This window comes from Mauremys reevesii, linkage group 7 (genome assembly GCF_016161935.1).
Source record: "Mauremys reevesii isolate NIE-2019 linkage group 7, ASM1616193v1, whole genome shotgun sequence".
NCBI lineage: Eukaryota > Metazoa > Chordata > Testudines > Geoemydidae > Mauremys > Mauremys reevesii.
The window spans coordinates 120789781-120809151 of record NC_052629.1 but is presented as its reverse complement, the minus strand read 5'-3'; the positions used below and the strand labels follow the sequence as shown (position 1 = coordinate 120809151).

Genomic DNA, 19371 nt, shown 5'->3' with positions numbered 1-19371 from the left:
CCTTATTCAGGCAAATCTCCCATTGATGGTGATGAGAATTTGACTGAGTGAGCAGTTCTGTATCCCACTCAATATCTAAAGCCCTGAGCCTGCAAGCTGATCAGTGGATGGAGACTGATGGGGCTGGTCCACCCAAGTGGGTCAGTTTGCAGGACTGGGGCATAAGTTTTGGTCAAAGTCTCATTAGTAATGTGATGCTCCATGGTTGCATTAAGTAGCAGTAATTGTGTCTGTAATTTTTATCACAAAGGGAAGATTTTTTGCCCCAACTTTTCTTTTAAAAGTGTTGGGTTTGTGCGTGGGAAGGAGTGTTCCCATTTTGGGGTTTTTTTTAATGTTTTCTTCTCAGTTTATTATGTAGGCTTCAGTAGTGACTCTTAGGGCAAAGGATGCATTGAGTTGCTCAGGTAAAGTGGGATTTATAGTCCTCCATTAGACACAAAACAGCTCTTTATAGCCAAAATTACTTCTGAGGTAAAGATTTTATTTTCTGGCAAGTCACCAGTTCATCCATCTAGTAGTTGAGGCGTTAATGGTTTCCGATGATATTCTTTGGAACTCATTGCTGGCGTCTGTCGTTTCAGATTCCCTCTAACTTACAAATCGCTTGCTTACAAAATGAAAATGTTAGCGGGCGTGCTAAGCTCGAACCAATGGCATGAATCGACCGGGGCGGGGCATTCATTTGGGAAGGTCCACGTTTTATTTTAAGTGGTGATCTGTGAGTTATACAGTTACGGCTTCAAGCTCCCAGGTCACAGTGTATCTCCCCTTAGGGTCAACAGGATGTTTGTCAGGGTCAAGTGTAAAATTTAGTCTTTGTCATTACCATTATTTATATTGCCTTTGAGTCCTGCTCAGTAGCACTCAGAAAATCCGCACTCCTTTAGTACCCACCACTAGCTTTGTGTCTCTTCCTTCCCGTCTCCTTTCTGCTTCTCACCTTTTCCCCTGTCCGAGTTTCTCCTCTCTTCTTCCCTCTGCATTTCCTTTCCTGGAGGTATTTCCAGATGTCACCTCCCCATGGGCTCCACTCCCTTCTATACGCTAAGATGACCAGCAAGACAATAGTTAATGTCGACACTGAAGTTTCATCACTGGGCTTTAGAGATGGCTGGCCCATGAGATGTACGCAAGACAAGGGAGTTTGCGACTCTGAGCTACTGTTTCAGGCTGGCTGCAGACTCAGCAAGAGGCTGCACTGGCAGCTGCATTCGGTTCACAGTTGGAAGGTTATCTTGGCATTTTACTTTACTTTTTAAAGATGGATTATGGACATCATTCCTCATGTACCCTGGAGTTTGGTGGGTGAATAGTGTATGAAAGTGCTGCTATCTAAATGTCTGCTCTTAAGAGAGAAAAGGTGCCTCGAAGCTCCCCAGAAGCAGGGTGCATCGAACTCAGGACAGGCGTAATCCAATATGGTGTCACTTCCCACGATGTACTGAGGTGCGTGCGTGTGATGATGTCTCTCTCGTATAGCTTAGCTTCTGCTTGTCTGAACCTTGGTAGGCTACAGTGGCGGAGGGGTCCCATGAGGAGCCTGCTCAGTGCCCAAAACAGGTAGGATGGAACCCGCGGGATGGGTTACATAGCTAGGGTTAAGGAGCAGTTCATGGCTCCAGTGGTCCTGGCTGGAGGAGTTCAGTGGGGAGCCGGACAGCTCAGTAAGGGGGGCAGGTAGCAGATAGGATAGGGGGACACATCTGTCCTGAGATCTCTTGAGTAAGGGTACAGCAGGAGCCCTTGCTGAAGGAAAGGAGGGGTCTGCATGCAGCAGCTACCCCAGGTCCCCGAGGAGTGACTAGCTTATCCTTAAGGAACCCGTCCCTTGGATTGGCTCTGAGCCTGTGGCCATGCCCTGGACTGGGAAAGTGTTCGGAAGTGGCCCAGGGAGGCAGCCTCAGAGTCCTGCTTGGTATGGCTGCTATTCATAGAGCCCTGGATTGGGCCCAGTCTTCCCTATCAGCCAACCATGAAGGGGGCATAGACCCCATCTCCCACCCTCCTGGAGAGAAGGGGGGGTAGAGATATTGCACACCCTGAGGCAAGGGTGTGCAACCCACCAGGTTCCAGAGGTGAGCTGAAGACTTCCTTCTGTGGGGATATATATAGATGTATATATCTTGTTGGGACTGTCACCCCAGAAGGAGGTGACTCCACTAGTTTCCTGGCCAGAGGACTGAGTCACTAACTACCATAAGAGGGGACCGCAACACGGCTGGAGTCACTGCTCGCCAGGGACACTGGAGACGAGAGAGCTGGGACCCAGTGACCTAGCCACTAGGCAGCACCACGGGTAAGCCAAGCCCAGCCCAGCCACACCACCTGACGTCCTAAAGCCCATGAAGAGCAGTTTCTCTCCTGCACCTGCTCGGCATTTGAGCAAGTTTTCAGCAGCAGAGAAGCCTGTAAAGTAGAAAAGTTTGGGCCCAACAGATAACGTTCGCAATGTCTACCCTGCTGAAAATGGCAGGGCTCTTAAAGCAAATTGATCCAGCATGGCCGTTATGTTAGACCAATGGTCGGTCTAGCCCAGTATCCTGTCTTCCGACAGTGACTGGTGCCAGATGCCTCAGAGAGAGTGAACAGAATTATTGAGTGATCCATCCCATCATCCAGTCCCAGCTTCTGGTGGTTCGAGGCTTAGGGACACCCACAGCATGGGGTTGCGTCCCTGATCATCTTGGCTAATAGCCATTGATGGACCTACCCTCCATGAACTTCACATTTTTTTGAACCCAGTTATACTTCTGGCCTTCACAACATCTCCTGGCAATGAGTTCCACAGGTTGACTTTGCACTGTGTGAAGAATACGCGGTAAATAACACTTCCCATACAGAATCCCTTTAAATAAGAATCAAGGTTGGTGGAGTGTTGGTATAACCCAAAGATGTCGATCTCCTCTCTGCTCAGTGTATTTCTGCTGCCGCCAGGATGGATTCAGATTCTGCAAAATATAGAGGAAAAAAAGGCAGCCCGAGCTCCTGGGCTGCAGCTAGAGAATGCACAGCACATCTTGGGGAGCGAGTGGAAAAGTGGCTCCAAGCTATGGCAAGCCACAGTCCTGGGCCATCTGTGAACTACACTTACCCTTCCACGTTAGAGCACTCTGAGCTGCTCCTATTTGCACCCACTGCCACAGGGGCCATTGCAGCAACCAGCCCTTCGCTGCATATCAGGGGGAATTATTCCACCAGCTCTGCTTTTTATCACAAACATCCTGCGACAACAACTGATCAGAGATACGTGGTTGTGCCATCAATTGCCCAGGACTCTGATTTGTCTGAACACTGTTTCAAGATCTTGGCTGTTTGGCTCCAGTGCTACAATTACATATTTGATTCACCACTAAGCCGCAGCACGGGCTGCTTATTGAAGAAGAATGGCATTGTTTGTGGTTTGCTGGTTTCCCAAATTAGCTGTCGAGAGGCTCTTGAGAATTTTTAGTTAAAAATGCAGGCAAATTGACTTGCCTACAAGCCGGGTTCTAGGGGTTGAAACCTGGCTCAAGGACTGCAGCGAAACGGCTCGTCCACCCTACAGAAATGACCCACTTCTGACAATAAGTGGAGCTGAGCTGGTGCTCACCGCTGGTTAGTTTCAAGCATACAAGGCTGGAGCATATCCAGCTTATTTTAAAGCCACAAGCTTTGACCTGGTGCCAAATATGCCCCAATTCCTGACCCACTTCAATGACAGGTGACTTTTGTACAGTAGCCAAAAATCGAGTGTCGATTCCCAGGCGTGTAGGTTGGAGGAAGGCACCTGAGTGGTTTCCTGCAGAGATCAGTGTGAGGCCCACACTAGAAACACCTATGTGAAGCAGCTAAAGTGAGCATGTTAAGTGTGTGCACGGATGATGGTACGTTGTGGGGCTGGGCACACGTCAGTGAAAGAAGCAAGACAGTCTTTGGCAGAGCAGCAGGTAAACAAAGGGATTTCAACCAGGGTGCAGGGGTGTGTTACTGACAAGCTACTGAAGACGTCCCTCGTCCCTTCATCCAAGTGCAAAGGGAAAAGCAAGGTACCAACAGCCGGGCAGAGGCTCAGCCTCTAGCATTTCTGCAAACCCGCTTGGGCTGAGCGCACCCCAGGGTTTAGAAGTGCCAGGCAGGAGGGACTCCTGTCAGTACCCACTTGGTATGGTCACGAGTGTAGAGAGAGCCACAGCAACCTGTTTTCTGGCCGCCTGGTTCAGCCCTGGTAGGGGAGGGCACTCAGGAGATCAGCTTTCCTATTTTAAGTAAAGACACTTAAATGCAGAAGCTTGCACACAGTCCTCCAGGGAGCTTCTGCCAGGTCTTTGCTTCCTGGTTCCCTAAGCCTGAAAGCTTTGAGTAGGCACATCTGTCTGGCTGCTTGGGGTTTTAGCCCCCCGCTGAGGGGTTTTTATTTTCCCATTCACTCCCATCAAAAAAGGAGGAAAAAAAAAAACCAAAAAAACCTTTCGATTAGTACCTAGAGCAGGGGTGGGCAAACTTTTTGGCCTGAAGGCTGCATCGGGTTTCATACATTGTATGGCGGGCCGGCGAGGGGAGGGGTACATGGCCCAGCCCCACCTCCTATCTGCCCCCCCCAGACTTCTGCCCCATCCAACCCCCCCGTTCCCTGTCCCCTGACTGCCTCCGGACCCCATCTAACTCCTTCTCTCATTCCTGATGGCCCCCTGAGGACCCCTCCCCTTCTCCCTGTCCCCTGACTGCCCCTATTCAACCTCCTATTTGGCCCCAACCCCTATCCAGACCCCTGACCACCACCCCAACCTCCCCTGCCCTCTATCCACCCCCCCTTCCCCCCATGCTCCCTACCCCCTCACCGCGCTGCCTGGAGCACTGGTGGCTGACGGCGCTAGAGCCAGGCCACGCCACTGCCACCATGCAGCACGGAGACTGGGTCAGGCCAGGCTCTGCAGCCCCGCTGCCCAGAGCATTGTGCCGGCGGCAGAGCGAGCTGAGGCTGCAGGGGAGGGGCTGGGAAGGACAGTCCCGTGGGCCGTAGTTTGCCCACATCTGACCTAGAGGTCAGAGAAATGGGGATTCCACCTGGGAAAATACAACTGACCAAGGGCAGAGGAGTGAACATCCAGGTCACGCGTTTGCAAAGCAGAACCTCCAAGGGCCTCCGGTGGCTACTGACAGTGTGTTTGAGACGAGCCAGCAGTTTTCTACCAAGTAAGTGTTTCTGGGTTTGGTTTTGAGGGGCTGCACAGATAGGTGGATCAGGAAGCAGAGTCCTTTGGGGAGCCTGCACCTTGAATGCTGTATTTGGTTCTGGCTACATCACTACCAGCGTGATGTCAGTGCCCTGTGGTGGGATTGAGTTATGGGAAAATATGTGCAGTTGGGCCTGCAGCTTATGAGGCTTTGGGAGGGTGTTAAAACCAAAGCATGAGAGCAAGTGTGTAAGGTGCTACCCATGCAACCAGGATAGAACTAGAAGTCATGGGCATGAAGCAAAAGAATACTTCCCCCAAGCTCCGGGGCAATGCAAGTTAGCTCCAGGTTAAACACCTGTGGCTGGCCCGTGCCAGCTGACTCGGGCTGTTTAATAGCAGTGTAAACATCTGGGTTTGGGTTGGAGCCCAGGCTCTGAGATGTCCCAGAGCCTGGTCCTCAGCCCAAGCCTGAACAGCTACACTGCCATTAAACAGCCCTGTGAGCCCGTCTGCTGGCACCGGCCAGCCACGGGGATCTCAGCACAGTGTAGCCAGAGGTCTTGTTTGTATTGTTCATTCCTTGACCACTGAGGAGTTTCTCCAGCACCAGGTATGCTAAGAATCTGGGGAATGACTGGGGTGGGATTCTTGCAATCTTTGCACTTCACCTTTGCAGGAAGGCCTGGTTTTAGATTTGTACCACACACTGACATGAGCAAGAGCAGTCCCAGAACCTCTCGCTGTGATGTTGCCCAAGACACACAGGTAAATACAATGGGAAGTGCACGGCCTGTGAATGTCCTGGTCCCTTCCCCTGTTTCGCTGACATTTGAAAAAAAAAATGTAACCCGCCATTATATTCCTCATTCAGATAAATGGCATAAACCATGGCTGCTCTCTCTGAATCCAGAGGCTTAGTGGACAAACGTCTATTGGTAAGAGACAAGCTTCTGAGCTTACACAGAGCTCTTCTTCAGGTCATCTGTGAATCCAGACAGGCCTGGCCTTCAACCAGTGTCATCTGAGCAGTGCACCTGGCCAAGATTTCTCTCCCTGCTCAGCATCACCTATGACTATGATCACTGCAGCACAGCTGAAAGCCCTGAGTAATCACTGAAAGCCTGAGATCAGTCAGGTATGAACTCCCCTGACTCATTCTGCCAGCTCTTGACCCCATCAGGTCAGGGAGCGACAACAGGGGCTGTGTAGGTCAGAGCATGCGATCTCCTGTGGAGAAAAGAGTAGGGAGCAGTGGAATAAGTGAGGATTGGGGATTTTTAAAGAGGGGAGGGATTAAAAAATGAGGCCATGTATACCTGTCTTTAGTGCAATTAATGGTCCAGGGGATAAGGCTAATCACCCTGATTAAGCACTTTACTAGAATGAATGTATCCCAGACAGTTAAAAATAATCTTCAGTTTTGGTGGTTAGGTGGTGTGTTATTTATGCTCTGAACTGGCTCTCACAGCCATGCAAGTGAACTGTATGTTCTGAAAGTTTGCTTCATAGAGTGAACTTACTTTTGCAATATCTTAACATTCTGCTCTTTCATTTTGGCAGGAACAAAAAAAAAAAACCCCACAGATGTGAAGTCTTCACAAACAAAGGCAGTTCCTCAAGGAATCTAGGTACGGAACGGGGAGGGGTGGCATTACGGTGTACTGAGAATTATGATTTAGTTTCTTCCCTTGTTCTTAACTGAGTTAAAATATCTGCAAGGTCTTATTTGGGCATGTACTGTAAGTCCATATCCATACTTTGAGGGTGTCTGTTCTCTTCCCTGTAGGATTGAAATATGTATGTGAAAATAAAAAAGCCACGTTAGAATTTTAGTGAAAGTTTAATTCTGTGACAAAATACAGGCTAGCCCTATAAGGAGGAAAAAATGAAGCTGGGGCCCTTGTGCCCCATGTAATTAGTCCCTGAAGAGAGCTTTTGGAATGATGTTCCTGTTGACTTAGCTTGAATTGTCTTAAAAGGATTCACTTTGGCAGGTTCTACTTACAAGAGCTGTGTTAAAGGGCAGTGATTTTCTCTTCCTTTGGAGAGGAGCCACCTCATGGCATCATGAGGTTTAGAGAAAGTCATATCAAAGCACTGTCAGTTATTTAAGGCCTGTTCAAATATAACTACTGAGCAGAGGAAATTAATCTGTACCCCCCAAAAGTTCTATTAAACAGTCTCACCCCCAACCTTCAAAATCCCATTACTTGAGCCTCTGGCTCTTGCCACCTGTAGTGTGGTCTGGCCATGAGTGAATTAAAGGCAAGAAGATTGCTCATGGCCAGCCAGAACTAACCTGAAGTGTATCGCTACCAGCTTGCTACTCTTCGTCTAATATACAAGTGCAGGTTAGGAAAAGAAGCAACCAGCTGTTCACAGCAATGAAAACAAGCTGAGAGTGAAATACTGGATTAAAGGAAGGCTTGCTAATACAATGAAAAGAGAATCTGGATTCAAATTAAAACTCCAGCACTGTAAACACAGCAATTATTGTGAGAGCACCTACCACTGGCCCAACACATAATTAACTGCTTTAGCTGATGCCACAGCAACAAACTCTCAACACTCTCCTCCATTATTGACCAAGCGAGGCAAATTAATGAAGACCGGGATTTTTTTTAAACAGGGAATGTGCGTGAAATTTTTTTCATTTTTTAACACTGCCCACACTAGTATTGCTCAGAAAAAGTTATGGGTGAGCTGGCCACCTCGTCTTTCCCAACCAGCTGATTACAAATTCAGGTATTTGGGGGAGGGGCTGGGGCTGACCCAACTTCCTAGAGCATGAATTTCAGAACAATCCAGTGAAGCGTGATCTACACCATCATGATATAAAGTGACCCCTCACCTGCAGAGCTTGTGGCTAAGGGTGCTAACCTCCACAGACCAGCAAAGTGGTAGTTACTCAGACATAGGGAGATGCCCAGAGTCCCCCATGACACGTGGAGATAGAGTGTAATTATGGTCTTCCAAGCTCCATTCACCTGCACTCCCTTCCATACATCCCAGATAAGGGTTTTGACACCCATCGGCACAGGGGTGACCATCTTCCCTAGCAGATATCAGACCAGCAATGAATGCAAGGTAAAAAGGTGTGTCTCCCAAGCACTTTGAATTGAATTTCAGCTAATATCACTGCACTTGAGAGCTCTTCTTTTTTAGAGAAAGCTCTGAGCCATCCAACTCAAGCAAGGATGGTGGAAGCAGCTGATGGAGACTCGTGTTAAGGACAGAACTGTGTGTCACTGGGACAACAACTGAACCAGAGTTAAATTTTCTTTCTTTCTCCACAGCGTGTGATTTATACTGCTGATTGATGTATCAAATGGCATTAGTGTCTCCCACCGTTTCATACCATCATTCTGAAACTTGGAAATCTAACTCAGAGGTTAACCCCAGCTGCAATGCTCAGATAATGTAACTGATTAATGTTCTTTGCCACATAGAGCATTAGTAGGCAGCAAGCAAATATACCATTTTCAGAGCAATGTTACTTTAATCAATTAAAGTTACAATCTATGCAACTAACAAAGCTATGCCAATTCTGTACCATATTGGTTAGGGTGTGTGCTGCCGTATACCCTCTACTCGTTGTCTGTCAGCGTCTTTAGACTGTAATCCCTTCAGGATAGGAAATCTCTCTGTATAGTGCCCACCACCATGGGGCCTCAATCCCTAGAGACGCTTTTGGCTACTACTCTAATGTAAATATTTCCTTCTACTGTTAAACTATCTAGTTTTCTTAGTCCCAGAATGACTCATGGGACTTGTTCATTTGTGCCTGTCACTAGTTCTTTTTGCTCACAAATATTAGCCCTGCTTTCTAAACATAATAGTTTACTATGAAACAAAAAACTGAACATTGTACATTACATCCCACTGTATTATATATTTAATGAACTGGGATCTGAAAACATGAATGTAACGTTTATACAGTTTCGTTGTTTACATAATGAAGCAGACTGTAAAAACCCTACTTCTTTCTTATAATTTTCTTAGCTACCGCATATCAACTCATACAGTACACATTACTTCCAAAATGGTCTTAAACATCTACATTTTGCATTCCGTTATTTTTAAAAAAGTGTTACATATTAATTACTCTGGAAAGTTTCTGAACTCTATTTAGCAGCAAATCTCCTTTCTTGATGGTTTCTTGGTACTGCCAGTTCTTGCTATCGGGCCTACAAATTATGAAGAAAGGAGTTTATAGTAAGAAGTCACATTAAACCATGACAAGCTTTTCAATAACGCTGTCAATTTAGTAACTGTGATTAGAATATACAGTGTTAAACCAGATTATAGATACTGTACCTGTTAGTTTCGACTATCTCATTTACTTTGTCTATTTTGCAATGCAGTCGCCCAGCTGCAATAAATCTTGAAAGCTCCCTAATTAAAAAAAAAAAGTAGTATGTTAAATATATAGATGTTGCACAAAAGAGTTGCAGGCTCCCACAGTGTCTTGTTTTCTTACCATCCCACTTTTAAAGAAACGCTTTAAAGTTCTTTTTCCCCCACCGCTATTTTTAGAAGGGCCTTTCATGTTCCACCTTTGCTCATCTACTTCCTTTTCTTCTTTTAAGCTGCACCTCATTTGTTTGGACGTTAGGAGGTGGTGGTGTATTGTGTACACTTCGTTTTTATTCTATTGTACAGCTCCTTAGCATTTGACATTGTCTACAGTTACATTAGTGGAATGGCTCCAAGGCAGGGCAACTACAAAATTAGATGCTATTACATTAAATAACAGTGTTATTGCTTCCTAAAAGCTAAAGATTACCCTTATACTCTGAACCTGGGCAAGAACTCTCTATTCAGCCCAGGCTCCCACTGAAGCCAATGGGAGTTTTGTCCTGTCACCGAGTGCAGAGTGATGTATTTCATGCTTTGTGTAAAGTCACCTTTCAGTTCTGGAGGTTGAAGTAAGTTGTCAGAAGGCCACAATGCAAACATGGTTACCCCACCATTTCTATTTCTCCTACTACAAACCATGTCAGGCCCATTCAATCCAAAATCCATGTATGTCTCCCTTAACCTCCTGCCACACCTAGTGCAAGCATGCTGTGGCTACCAAACCCTTCCTATCACCTCCTGATGTTCTGAGCCAGTTGGAGGAGCCAACAGTCTCCTTACCAGCTGTGAGCACTCCCACTTCCTCCTCCTGCACATCTGTTCTGATTCTGCTGTTCTGATATCCACCAGCAGTGTTAAATGAACTATCCTCAGTGATGGCCAGTAGCACCTGTGCTCAAATTATTCTGATTAGACAGTCCTCTTCCCCCTTGCCACTGCCCTCCTATACCTCTGAAAAATTCAATCGTACAGCCTAATTCTCATGTTTCAGCCCTTCCTATAATAGAAAGTAGCCTTACTACACATTTTTACCCACCCTAGTCCCTTGCCTGAAAGTCCCCCACCCCCAAGTTATTAAAAACCATTAACATTTCTAATGTAGAGGAAAGCAGAGAGCAGTTTGTGACTTGCTCGCCACCATTTCCTAAGATCATGTGGTTAAACCCTGAATCCTTCCAGTAAATAGTCCATTAGAATGTGAACAAACAGCAGAAAAGACTGATGGTATGGAGGAGTCAAAAACCGGCCAATAAGTGGAAAACCTGTCTGACTGCCTGACTGACTGAAAAAAATTGGAACCATTTACAACAATCAAACAATATATGTTTTTTTTTTTCAAGAAAGTACACAAAAGTTTTTTTCATTCCTTAGAGTAGCATATAGTGTTTTGTTTTTTTATTAAATTTGCTGCTCTTTAATTTTTTCCAACTAATTCTTATGAGGTCATATCGCAATAAAACCAACTAGAGTGGATTATTATGGATCAAAGCGTGGATACTAAGGAAAAAATAATGCTGGTGCTGAGCACGTGCCTGTAAATTGATAAGGATTGGTTAAACTCTTCCTGTTGGTCTGTTTCCAGAGAACTGTTTGTGGCTAGGAAAGAAGTGACAATGAAAATAAACAAACCCATAGTAGAGCATGACAACATGAATAAGTACCTATAGTAAACCAGGTAAGTTACAATCATTAATATCTACTCTCTCACTATTAATAGAAACTGGTATAACTTAAGTGCTGATCTCATTAATATGATTATATTCGGTTTCCGTTCAAATGTTCTTTTTTTGCTTTACTAATTTATTTATGTACATTTCAATCAGGACTCAGATTCCTGCCTATTTTTTCTTAATTGGGAATATTTTAAAAAAATACTTATAGATGGAAGCAAGTTATTCCTCTAGAGGTATTCAAACACAAGCTGGCTGTTATAGGTATCAGAGGTAAATCCACTAATCTTTCACCCTAGATTTAGCTTCAAATCCCAATTTAGGTCACAGTGAAAACTAGTTGTAGTTCCAGTTCTAAGGTGAGACCAAACAAGTGCAGGCTGAGGTGTGATTTTTGGAAAGCTTGCACAACAGCTGCCTACACTTTACCTGATTTAAACCACAAATATCAGGTCCAATCTACACAGCAATTATAGGTGAGTCAGGCAATCCAGTTAAAACTTGTAGTGAAGATAGAACTTAAGTGTCCCAAAACTGAAACAAGGACAGTCAAAATTTAAAGAACATGATGAAATCTCATCTACATCATAACTTTTAACTGTGTTATATCCTCGTTCCCTAAATTCAATTGTATTCATCCAGATAGCCCTTGGTCTTATCATTTAAAGAAAAAAATATTTTCTTAGGTATCTATCTCATGATGCTTCATGTGTAAAAACTAAATATAAATTTCTTATGCAGAGAGAAAAAGAAATATTGGACAATGAATTTTTTTTAAACAGACTAAAGTTAAACTGATTTCTACACTTAAACATGAGACTAGTAAAAAATAATTTTGCATGCATACACAGATAACTTGGTTTGTGGATGGTCTAAGTAAATACCTCTTCTCTCTATTTGGTATTGTTTGTTTATTTGTAGCAGGATCATTGTAAACTTGTTACTTTTTAAATGATGACTAAAGTCTCTAACTTACAAAAGTTACTTTTAACTTACTGATCTATGAATTCTACACCGACTCCAAAAGCTTCTGCCATGTACCCTAGTGTCAGTGACCGGTAGGATTCTAGGAGCTGGCTGTATGCATGAATTCTCATTTCCCGTACGTAATAACGATAGTGAGGAGCAAACAGCCAATCTTTTTTCATCTCTTGCTCTACAATAGCTGAAAAGATAAAAATCACAAATACAGTCTATAATCTTAGAGTATATCTATTCTTGCTTATTACAAAAAAACAGAACAAAACACAAAGTTCAATAAGCAACATGATATGGTATGTGATTGTACTGGATCCCTGTGTCCCGTACATGTACATTGAGATACAAAGGCACAATCCAAGTAGATACTCACATTTTTGATAGTACTTGGTTTGTGTTTGCTTTATCAAAACTTGTTCTTAAGAATAACATAGTTGAGGGTAAGACTAGTTTTCTATTGAGAGGGTCTTAAATTGGCTTTAAGAAACTACAGATGCTTCAGGAGCTCTTGGTTTTTGTCACTCTCGCACTTGCAATTCTCAACAGCAGCTGAGATTTTCTGCTCTCTGCTTTTGGTTGCAGGGCAGCCATTCCGATCCAGTCTTCCCCAAAGTAAAGGGGAAGATTTTTTTTTTTTTTAAGTCTTATTTTTGCTACCTTAGAACCCATTTTCATGGAAACTGGAGCAGAAACCAGCAGCATGAAAACTGACAGAACAGTGGCAACAATAAAGAATGGATTTTAAAACTGTTTTCTTTCCTCATTTCTGCCCTGTTCCCATAGAAACCAGTTCTAAACAGCCCTAAATAGCCAGCAGCTATGAAATCTCCCCTTTATAATTTAAACCTGAAAGTTCAGGTTTTAAAAATCAACCTACAGAATTTAGACTCCTTTGGCTTCCTGAAGCATCCAGTGTTTTAACTTTAGAAAAAACTATATTCTCTTTTAAAGGAGGCCTTTCAGGGGGAGGGATAGCTCAGTGGTTTGAGCATTGGCCTGCTAAACCCAGGGTTGTGAGTTCAGTCCTTAAGGGGGCCACCTAGGGATCTGGGGCAAAATCAGTACTTGGTCCTGTTAGTGAAGGCAGGGGGCTGGACTCTATGACCCTGCAGGGTCCCTTCCAGTTCTAGGAGATAGGTATAGCTCAATAATTCCCATTTTAATAGAGTTAAGTACTACTAAGGTCTCAATTCTACAACCAGGAATCTTGTATTTGCACACAGCCTATAGGTCTGACCACAGAATTAGGACCAAAGATAGCAAACTGGCTCTTTGATCGCACCCTATAAAATGGTGCTAGGTGCCCAGACTGTAAGAACCTTCCCTCATCCAACCAGATGCCATCTTCCAGAATGCGCATTTTATAAGAAACATTTTAGAGAGCCATAAATCCATGCAAGAGCAGCTTACTCTACCTCACTGTGCTGCAAAGGAAGAGTGATATTTAGGAGTGATTCACCTAAAGCAAATGGAGGAGTTTAACTGTCAGGGGTTTGACAATACTAACTACATCTGCAGCCCATCCCCATGGCAATTCTACAAAGCTCAGCTATGATTTGCAGCAAGCTGCTCACAGGACCTAATGAGAAACACAGGGGAAAGATACTGGTATATGAAATATCCTTACCTAATGACTGGAAGAAGACTGAATAACGACATTCATAGAGTGAAAAGAGATACTGTCGTACAGTTGGTAAACTATGCAACACTTCCAGAATCTCTGCCCCTTTAATAACCTGAAAGCAATCAAACAACATTTAGAAGTTTCATATACTAGCGTCAGAGAGAGAGAGAGAAAAAATTAAGAATAATTTGATCAGCTTGAATCAGTGTAGTTGTTTGCTTTACTTGCCTTCTCTCTAAGGTCTGGTCTGTCTAATGCAATCATACTGACGTAGACAGTATATGTTACAAATGTTTTGTAATCCATAAGTTCATAGGATGTAAATGTTGAAACTGTATCAAGAAAGAGTTCTGCTGCTTGTTTGAAATCTCGAATAGCTACGCAGTAAAGACCTTGGTAGACTTTCAGACGATTTCTCCTGTCCCAGTCTCCTCCTTCCTCTATTAAACTTAAAACAAATAAGATATATGTTTACTTGTTTTCTTTATCTGAAATAATGAGTACAGTACATTTAACAAGATTAGAATGCATAAGGAAGTCTTAGTTATGAAGTGCACTATATCGTAACAATTAGGGCTTCAAAAATGCGCTTGTCAGTGATAGATGGGATGCTTTCCTTGGTGAGGCCAGAATCCAAGCTACATTTTAAAAAATTTAAAAATTTCTATCCTATTTAATTGTGATGCTAATCTTCCAAATGTGAACCTATGCAGTACTGTGATCCTGAGTCTACAGACACACACCTCCAATGCCTCTGTTGCTCACAGCTTTGTCCACCAGTAGTACACTATAATCATTTTTTAAAAATGCGAGGGGGGGGGGACCCAAAACCTATGGGCAGCAGTGAAACTTTCAAGACCCATGTAATGCTGCTGTAGCCACAAGCAGCAACGGAGGCCGGGCCAGGAGCCATTCACAGGGGAGAACACAAAAAATAGAGACTGAGGGAAAAGTAAAGTCAAAGATCTCTCATTGCAACAGCCAAGATGATGAGGAACCAGTAGTGGAGACCAGCTCATTGCAGCAGCCTGAAAGTGCCACGATGCTAAGGGGAAAAAAGTTCCTCTCCCTTCTAGCAGCTACAGGCAGGAAGAGGTTTGGAAATTCAAACTCAAACACAGGATAGCCAGGAGCAGACACAAAAGATTCAGGCCCCAGGTAGTGTCCAGGGGCAGCAAGCAGCCTCACAGAAATCCCAACACCTGCACCTCCCCACTCCCAGCAGCTGGAGATTGTAAGGGCACCAGCGTTTCTCCTATGGGATTGCCCCATGACTGACTGACGCAGCATCCACTCATCTTTCATATCTAACTCTAGCTAGTAGGTTTAGTCCTCTGGCTAGTGGGTATCTGGTAAGTTTTTCAAGCCCTGGTTATAATCGTTTGTGTCTTTCTTAACTTTACCCAGGACCATAATGTATAACAACTAGATTTAATTGCAAATTAGTAAATAATGAGAATACAAATGTCACTGTATTTTAATTATAAGCTCTATGTGGCAGGAACTCAGATTTCTTTCAGATTGCAAAGTGCACTGTGCACTTATAACAAGAATAAGTACTATTTTTTTAAATTATTAACAAATAAGCCAAACCTATTCACTAGCAATCAGGCAGTTCTATAGCTATCTTCAAAACTAGTGTTTTGTTAGACATATGCAACTAATGATGCTTTACTTCAAAAGGAGATATTTGCCACAAATCTAACAATGGTACCTTTTTGCCTTTTCAATATTCCGTGTGATGAGGTCATTATCCATGTAAAACAAACCAATTCTTAGAAGGTAGAACACAATATCCAGACGATGTCCCAGTGCCACAGTTTTGTCATATGTCTTACGAAAAGCAGTCAGAGCTCCTTCCTAACAAGACAATATTTTCTAATATTAGAACATAAAAAGGAACTGGCACCCCACTAAAATGTCTTATCAAGGGAAGCTGCCTTGGGCGTTACCAGGGTAGTGTACAGATTTATCTTGTTGAAAGGACATTTTAGCAGTACTGTGGGGGCAAAAAACCACAGGCAACTGAAATGTGTCTTGGCACTTAAAAAAGCTGGCAGCCATCTTAGAAAGCCAGTTTAAACTAAATTAGCATGCTCTGATCAAGGTGTATCACCCACAACAGAACTGTACAACTGTCTATCCTAAATAATTAAAATACCAACCTTCTTCAAAAAAGGAGATTAACATTCACAACTTGTCAAAGTTTAAATCTGAAGTTCCAAAAGTTACTCTCAAAATACCTTAACAGAGTCCCCAATGATTATGAGTACAGTAACTAATTCACTTTTCATATGCAATTATGATGTAACAGCTTAAAAACAAAACACTAGGTAGGTAGAAAATACTGTCTACAAAATGTTTTGAAAAGTTTTAAATGGCAAACTTTTATTTGTTCTCTTCTTAGTTTGCCTTTCACTTCCCAGTTTTACATCCCTTTCCTTTCTCTTGCTGCATTGCTTAGATCTCACCATTCACCCCACCCATGTGTGGTTCTATTTTCTCCAGATCATGAGTCAGCGGGCCTCCTCTAAATGGATAGAATGCATAGGAATGTGCCTGGTTTGAAAGACGAAGAATGATTTTAATGACAGCAGCCCAAGGAACCTGTGCCTTTAACTCACCTTGTCCCCAATTCGGCACAGGTACTCAGCCTTGGCCATCATTGCATCACGGATTTCACTCTCCCCCAAGATCTTTTCCGCATCTTCCAGTTCATTGTCGAGACGTTTCAACTCTTCCTCATTCGCCTTTTTCATCTTATTCAACAGCTCCATGTCCATCTGCCAGTCAAGCGGCTTGCAGAGTGCTTCATAGTATGGAGCCATATCTGAAAGAGAATTGGGGTAGCTCTTGCTGTCTTAAACATTGCTGCAGGATCCCATATCAATAGTCTGAAGTGCTAAAGGAAAACTCCCATTGAGGGAGGGATATAACCAGATTAGTTATCAGAAGCTGCCTGATAAAAGGACATTTAGACATTATGCATTGAAGATTGTGTTTCAGGTTCTCTTCCTGTTTGACAGTCTCCTGCCTCTTATGCACAACTCATTCACTTCCCTGGTCCCCAGCCTGCTCTTTAGCTACTTAGAATATCAGGGTTGGAAGGGACCTGAGGAGGTATCTAGTCCAACCCCGTGCTCAAATCAGGACCAATCCCCAACTAAATCCCCAAATGGCCCTCTCAAGGATTGAACTCACAACCCTGGGTTTAGCAGGCCAACGCTCAAACCACTCCACCTGCCTCTTGCTATGTTACTAGTCTGGCTGCTTGGCTATTTTCTTTACTTGCTTATACAGGTCTGTCGCATCTTACACTGGGGTTACGTTCCGCACTCAGTGCGTAAAGCGAAAATCGAATATAGTCAAAATTACACTGAGTGTAATGGTGGGCGGAATCACCCGCACTACAGGTACAGTATTAAAATTGTTTTTTCTCTTTTTTTCCGTTTTCGCCGACCACGTAAAGCTGAAATCATGCATGTTAAATGCGCGTAAGATGTGACGGATCCTGATGCTGGACTGGCACTGCTAGGTGTTACTGCAAGATAAACAACCATTTCTCTTCAGCAGTAGAGACCATGAGGCACAGAGACTGAGATGTACCCACACCCCACAGAATAAGGTGATGCTGTGAACTCCCCCACCCCTATGAGTGGTGGCAGGGCACACGGGGGGCCACAGCTTGTTACCAGAGGAGGGAGAGAAGCCCCAGGCTACACCCCCTCAGCGGGGGAGGGAATGGGGTCTGAGGTTGGGGGGATGTGGAGGGGGCAGGAAGGGGATTATGGGGGAGGGAGGGGTTGGGAACAGGGGATGGGGCTGAGAGGTCGAAGGGAATGGGGACTGCGGGCTGGTGTTGGGGGATGTGGAAGAACAGAGTGGGGGGGACAGAAAGAGGGAGGAGGATGGGGGGGAGAGGGCTAGAGCTGGTGTGGGGGGGAAGGGGGCCGGAGTGGAGGAGAAGACAGAGAAGGGAGGGAACAGGGGTCAGAGTGGGGGCTGGGGCCAGGGAGAGGAGGAAGTGAGGGAGGGGCCAAGGGCCCAGGAGAGGAGGGAATGGGGCAAGGGCGTGGGAGTGGGGTCCAGGGCAGGGGCCAGGAAGAGAAGGGGAGGAGGGGAGGAAACGGGGCCCAGGGAGGGGACCGGGGAGAGGAGGGAGTCGGAGGGGAGGGAACAGGACCCCGGGCCGGGGCAGCGGCGAGGGAGAGGGGGAGGGGGAGGGAACGGGGCCCGCACTGACTGTGGCGCCGCACGGCCGCCATGAGCTCCTCGCGCACGGCGGGGTCGGGGCGCTGCGGCCGCAGGCTGAGGAGGAAGCGGAGCTGGGCGATGCGCAGGTCGGGGTTCTTGGGCAGCCCCTCCTCCTCCAGGTTCTCCAGCGGCATGGCGGGGCCGGGCAGCGGGGCCGGCGGCAGGCAGCGGCGCGGCCAGTGACTCAGCCGCCGAGAGACGGAAACCGGCGGCGGCCGCTTCCGCCCGCCCGGACCCCGGCTCCGGCTCCGGCCCCGGCTCCGGCTCGCAGCGCCCCCTGCAGGCTCGGGGGAGCTGCCTCGCGGCCCCAGAGACCCCGCCGGCGCCGCGGCTCCCCTCACCCAGGGCCGCCTCCAGACCCCAGCTCCAGACCGGGGGGGCGCAGGCACGTCTGCGGGAGGGACACCGGCGCCGCGGGACCGGCGACAGGCAGAGCGCCCCCCGGCCTGCCGCCCTGCTTGGGGCGGGGAAATGGCTAGAGCCGCCCCTGCCCCCACAACGCCCTAGAGACCCCCGACTCCGACCGCCCATATCGCCCCCGACACCCGCCTGATACTCCGACACCCCCACCTCACACCCCCGACTCCGACCGCCCATATCGCCCCGGACACCCGCCTCACACCCCAACTCCGACACCCCCCAAAGCGGCACCGACACCCCCATATCACCCGCCAACACCCGCCTCACACCCCGACCGCTCCGACACCCGCCTCACACCCCAACACCGACCGCCCCATATCACCCCGACACCCGCCTCACACCTGACCCCATATCGCCCCCGACACCCGCCTCACACAACCGGACACCGACACCCCCCTATCGCCCCCCCACACCCGCCTCACACCCCGACTCCGACATCTCCATATCGCCCCCGACACCAACACCCCCCATATTGCCCCCAAACACCTGCCTAATACCCTCAGAGATATTCCCCATGATGCCCCAGACACCCTAACACCCTCAGAGACACCCCCATAAGTCCCCCGACACCGACCGAACACCCTCAGAGATACCCCCATAATGCCCCCAGAAACCCCAACCTCTGCCTAACACCCTCAGAGACACCCCCATAAGTTCCCCGACACCTACCTAACACCCTCAGAGACACTCCCCCTAATGCCCCCAGAGACCCCCCATAATGCCCCCAGAAACCCCGACACCCACCTAACACCCTCAGAGACACCCTCATAATGCCCCCAGAAACCCCTGACACCAACACCCCCACTAATGCGCCCGGGTCGCCTATGCTAACACCTTCCCCTCCCCCAATGCATCCCCCACAGACTCCTTCATATGAGACACATATTTCACCATAGACTCCTCCCAC

The 19371-nt window shown here is 46.3% G+C and overlaps 1 protein-coding gene across 2 annotated transcripts; it reads right to left on the bottom strand.

Moving 5' to 3' along the window:
• Positions 1–9031: 9031 nt before the first annotated feature.
• PSMD6 (proteasome 26S subunit, non-ATPase 6) lies at positions 9032–18408 on the bottom strand. Of its 2 annotated transcripts, none has more exons than XM_039482336.1 (8): positions 18386–18408; positions 16415–16620; positions 15505–15650; positions 14019–14238; positions 13794–13902; positions 12185–12353; positions 9477–9554; positions 9032–9346 (listed from the first exon to the last, which is right to left on the bottom strand). In XM_039482336.1, exons 2-8 carry the CDS (start codon positions 16616–16618, stop codon positions 9250–9252), a joined length of 1023 nt encoding a protein of 340 aa, XP_039338270.1. In that variant the 5' UTR covers positions 16619–16620; positions 18386–18408; the 3' UTR covers positions 9032–9249. The 2 variants fall into 2 exon arrangements, with proteins under 2 accessions (XP_039338270.1, XP_039338269.1); XM_039482335.1 differs by lacking the exon at positions 18386–18408 and adding an exon at positions 18034–18300.
• Positions 18409–19371: the final 963 nt, after the last annotated feature.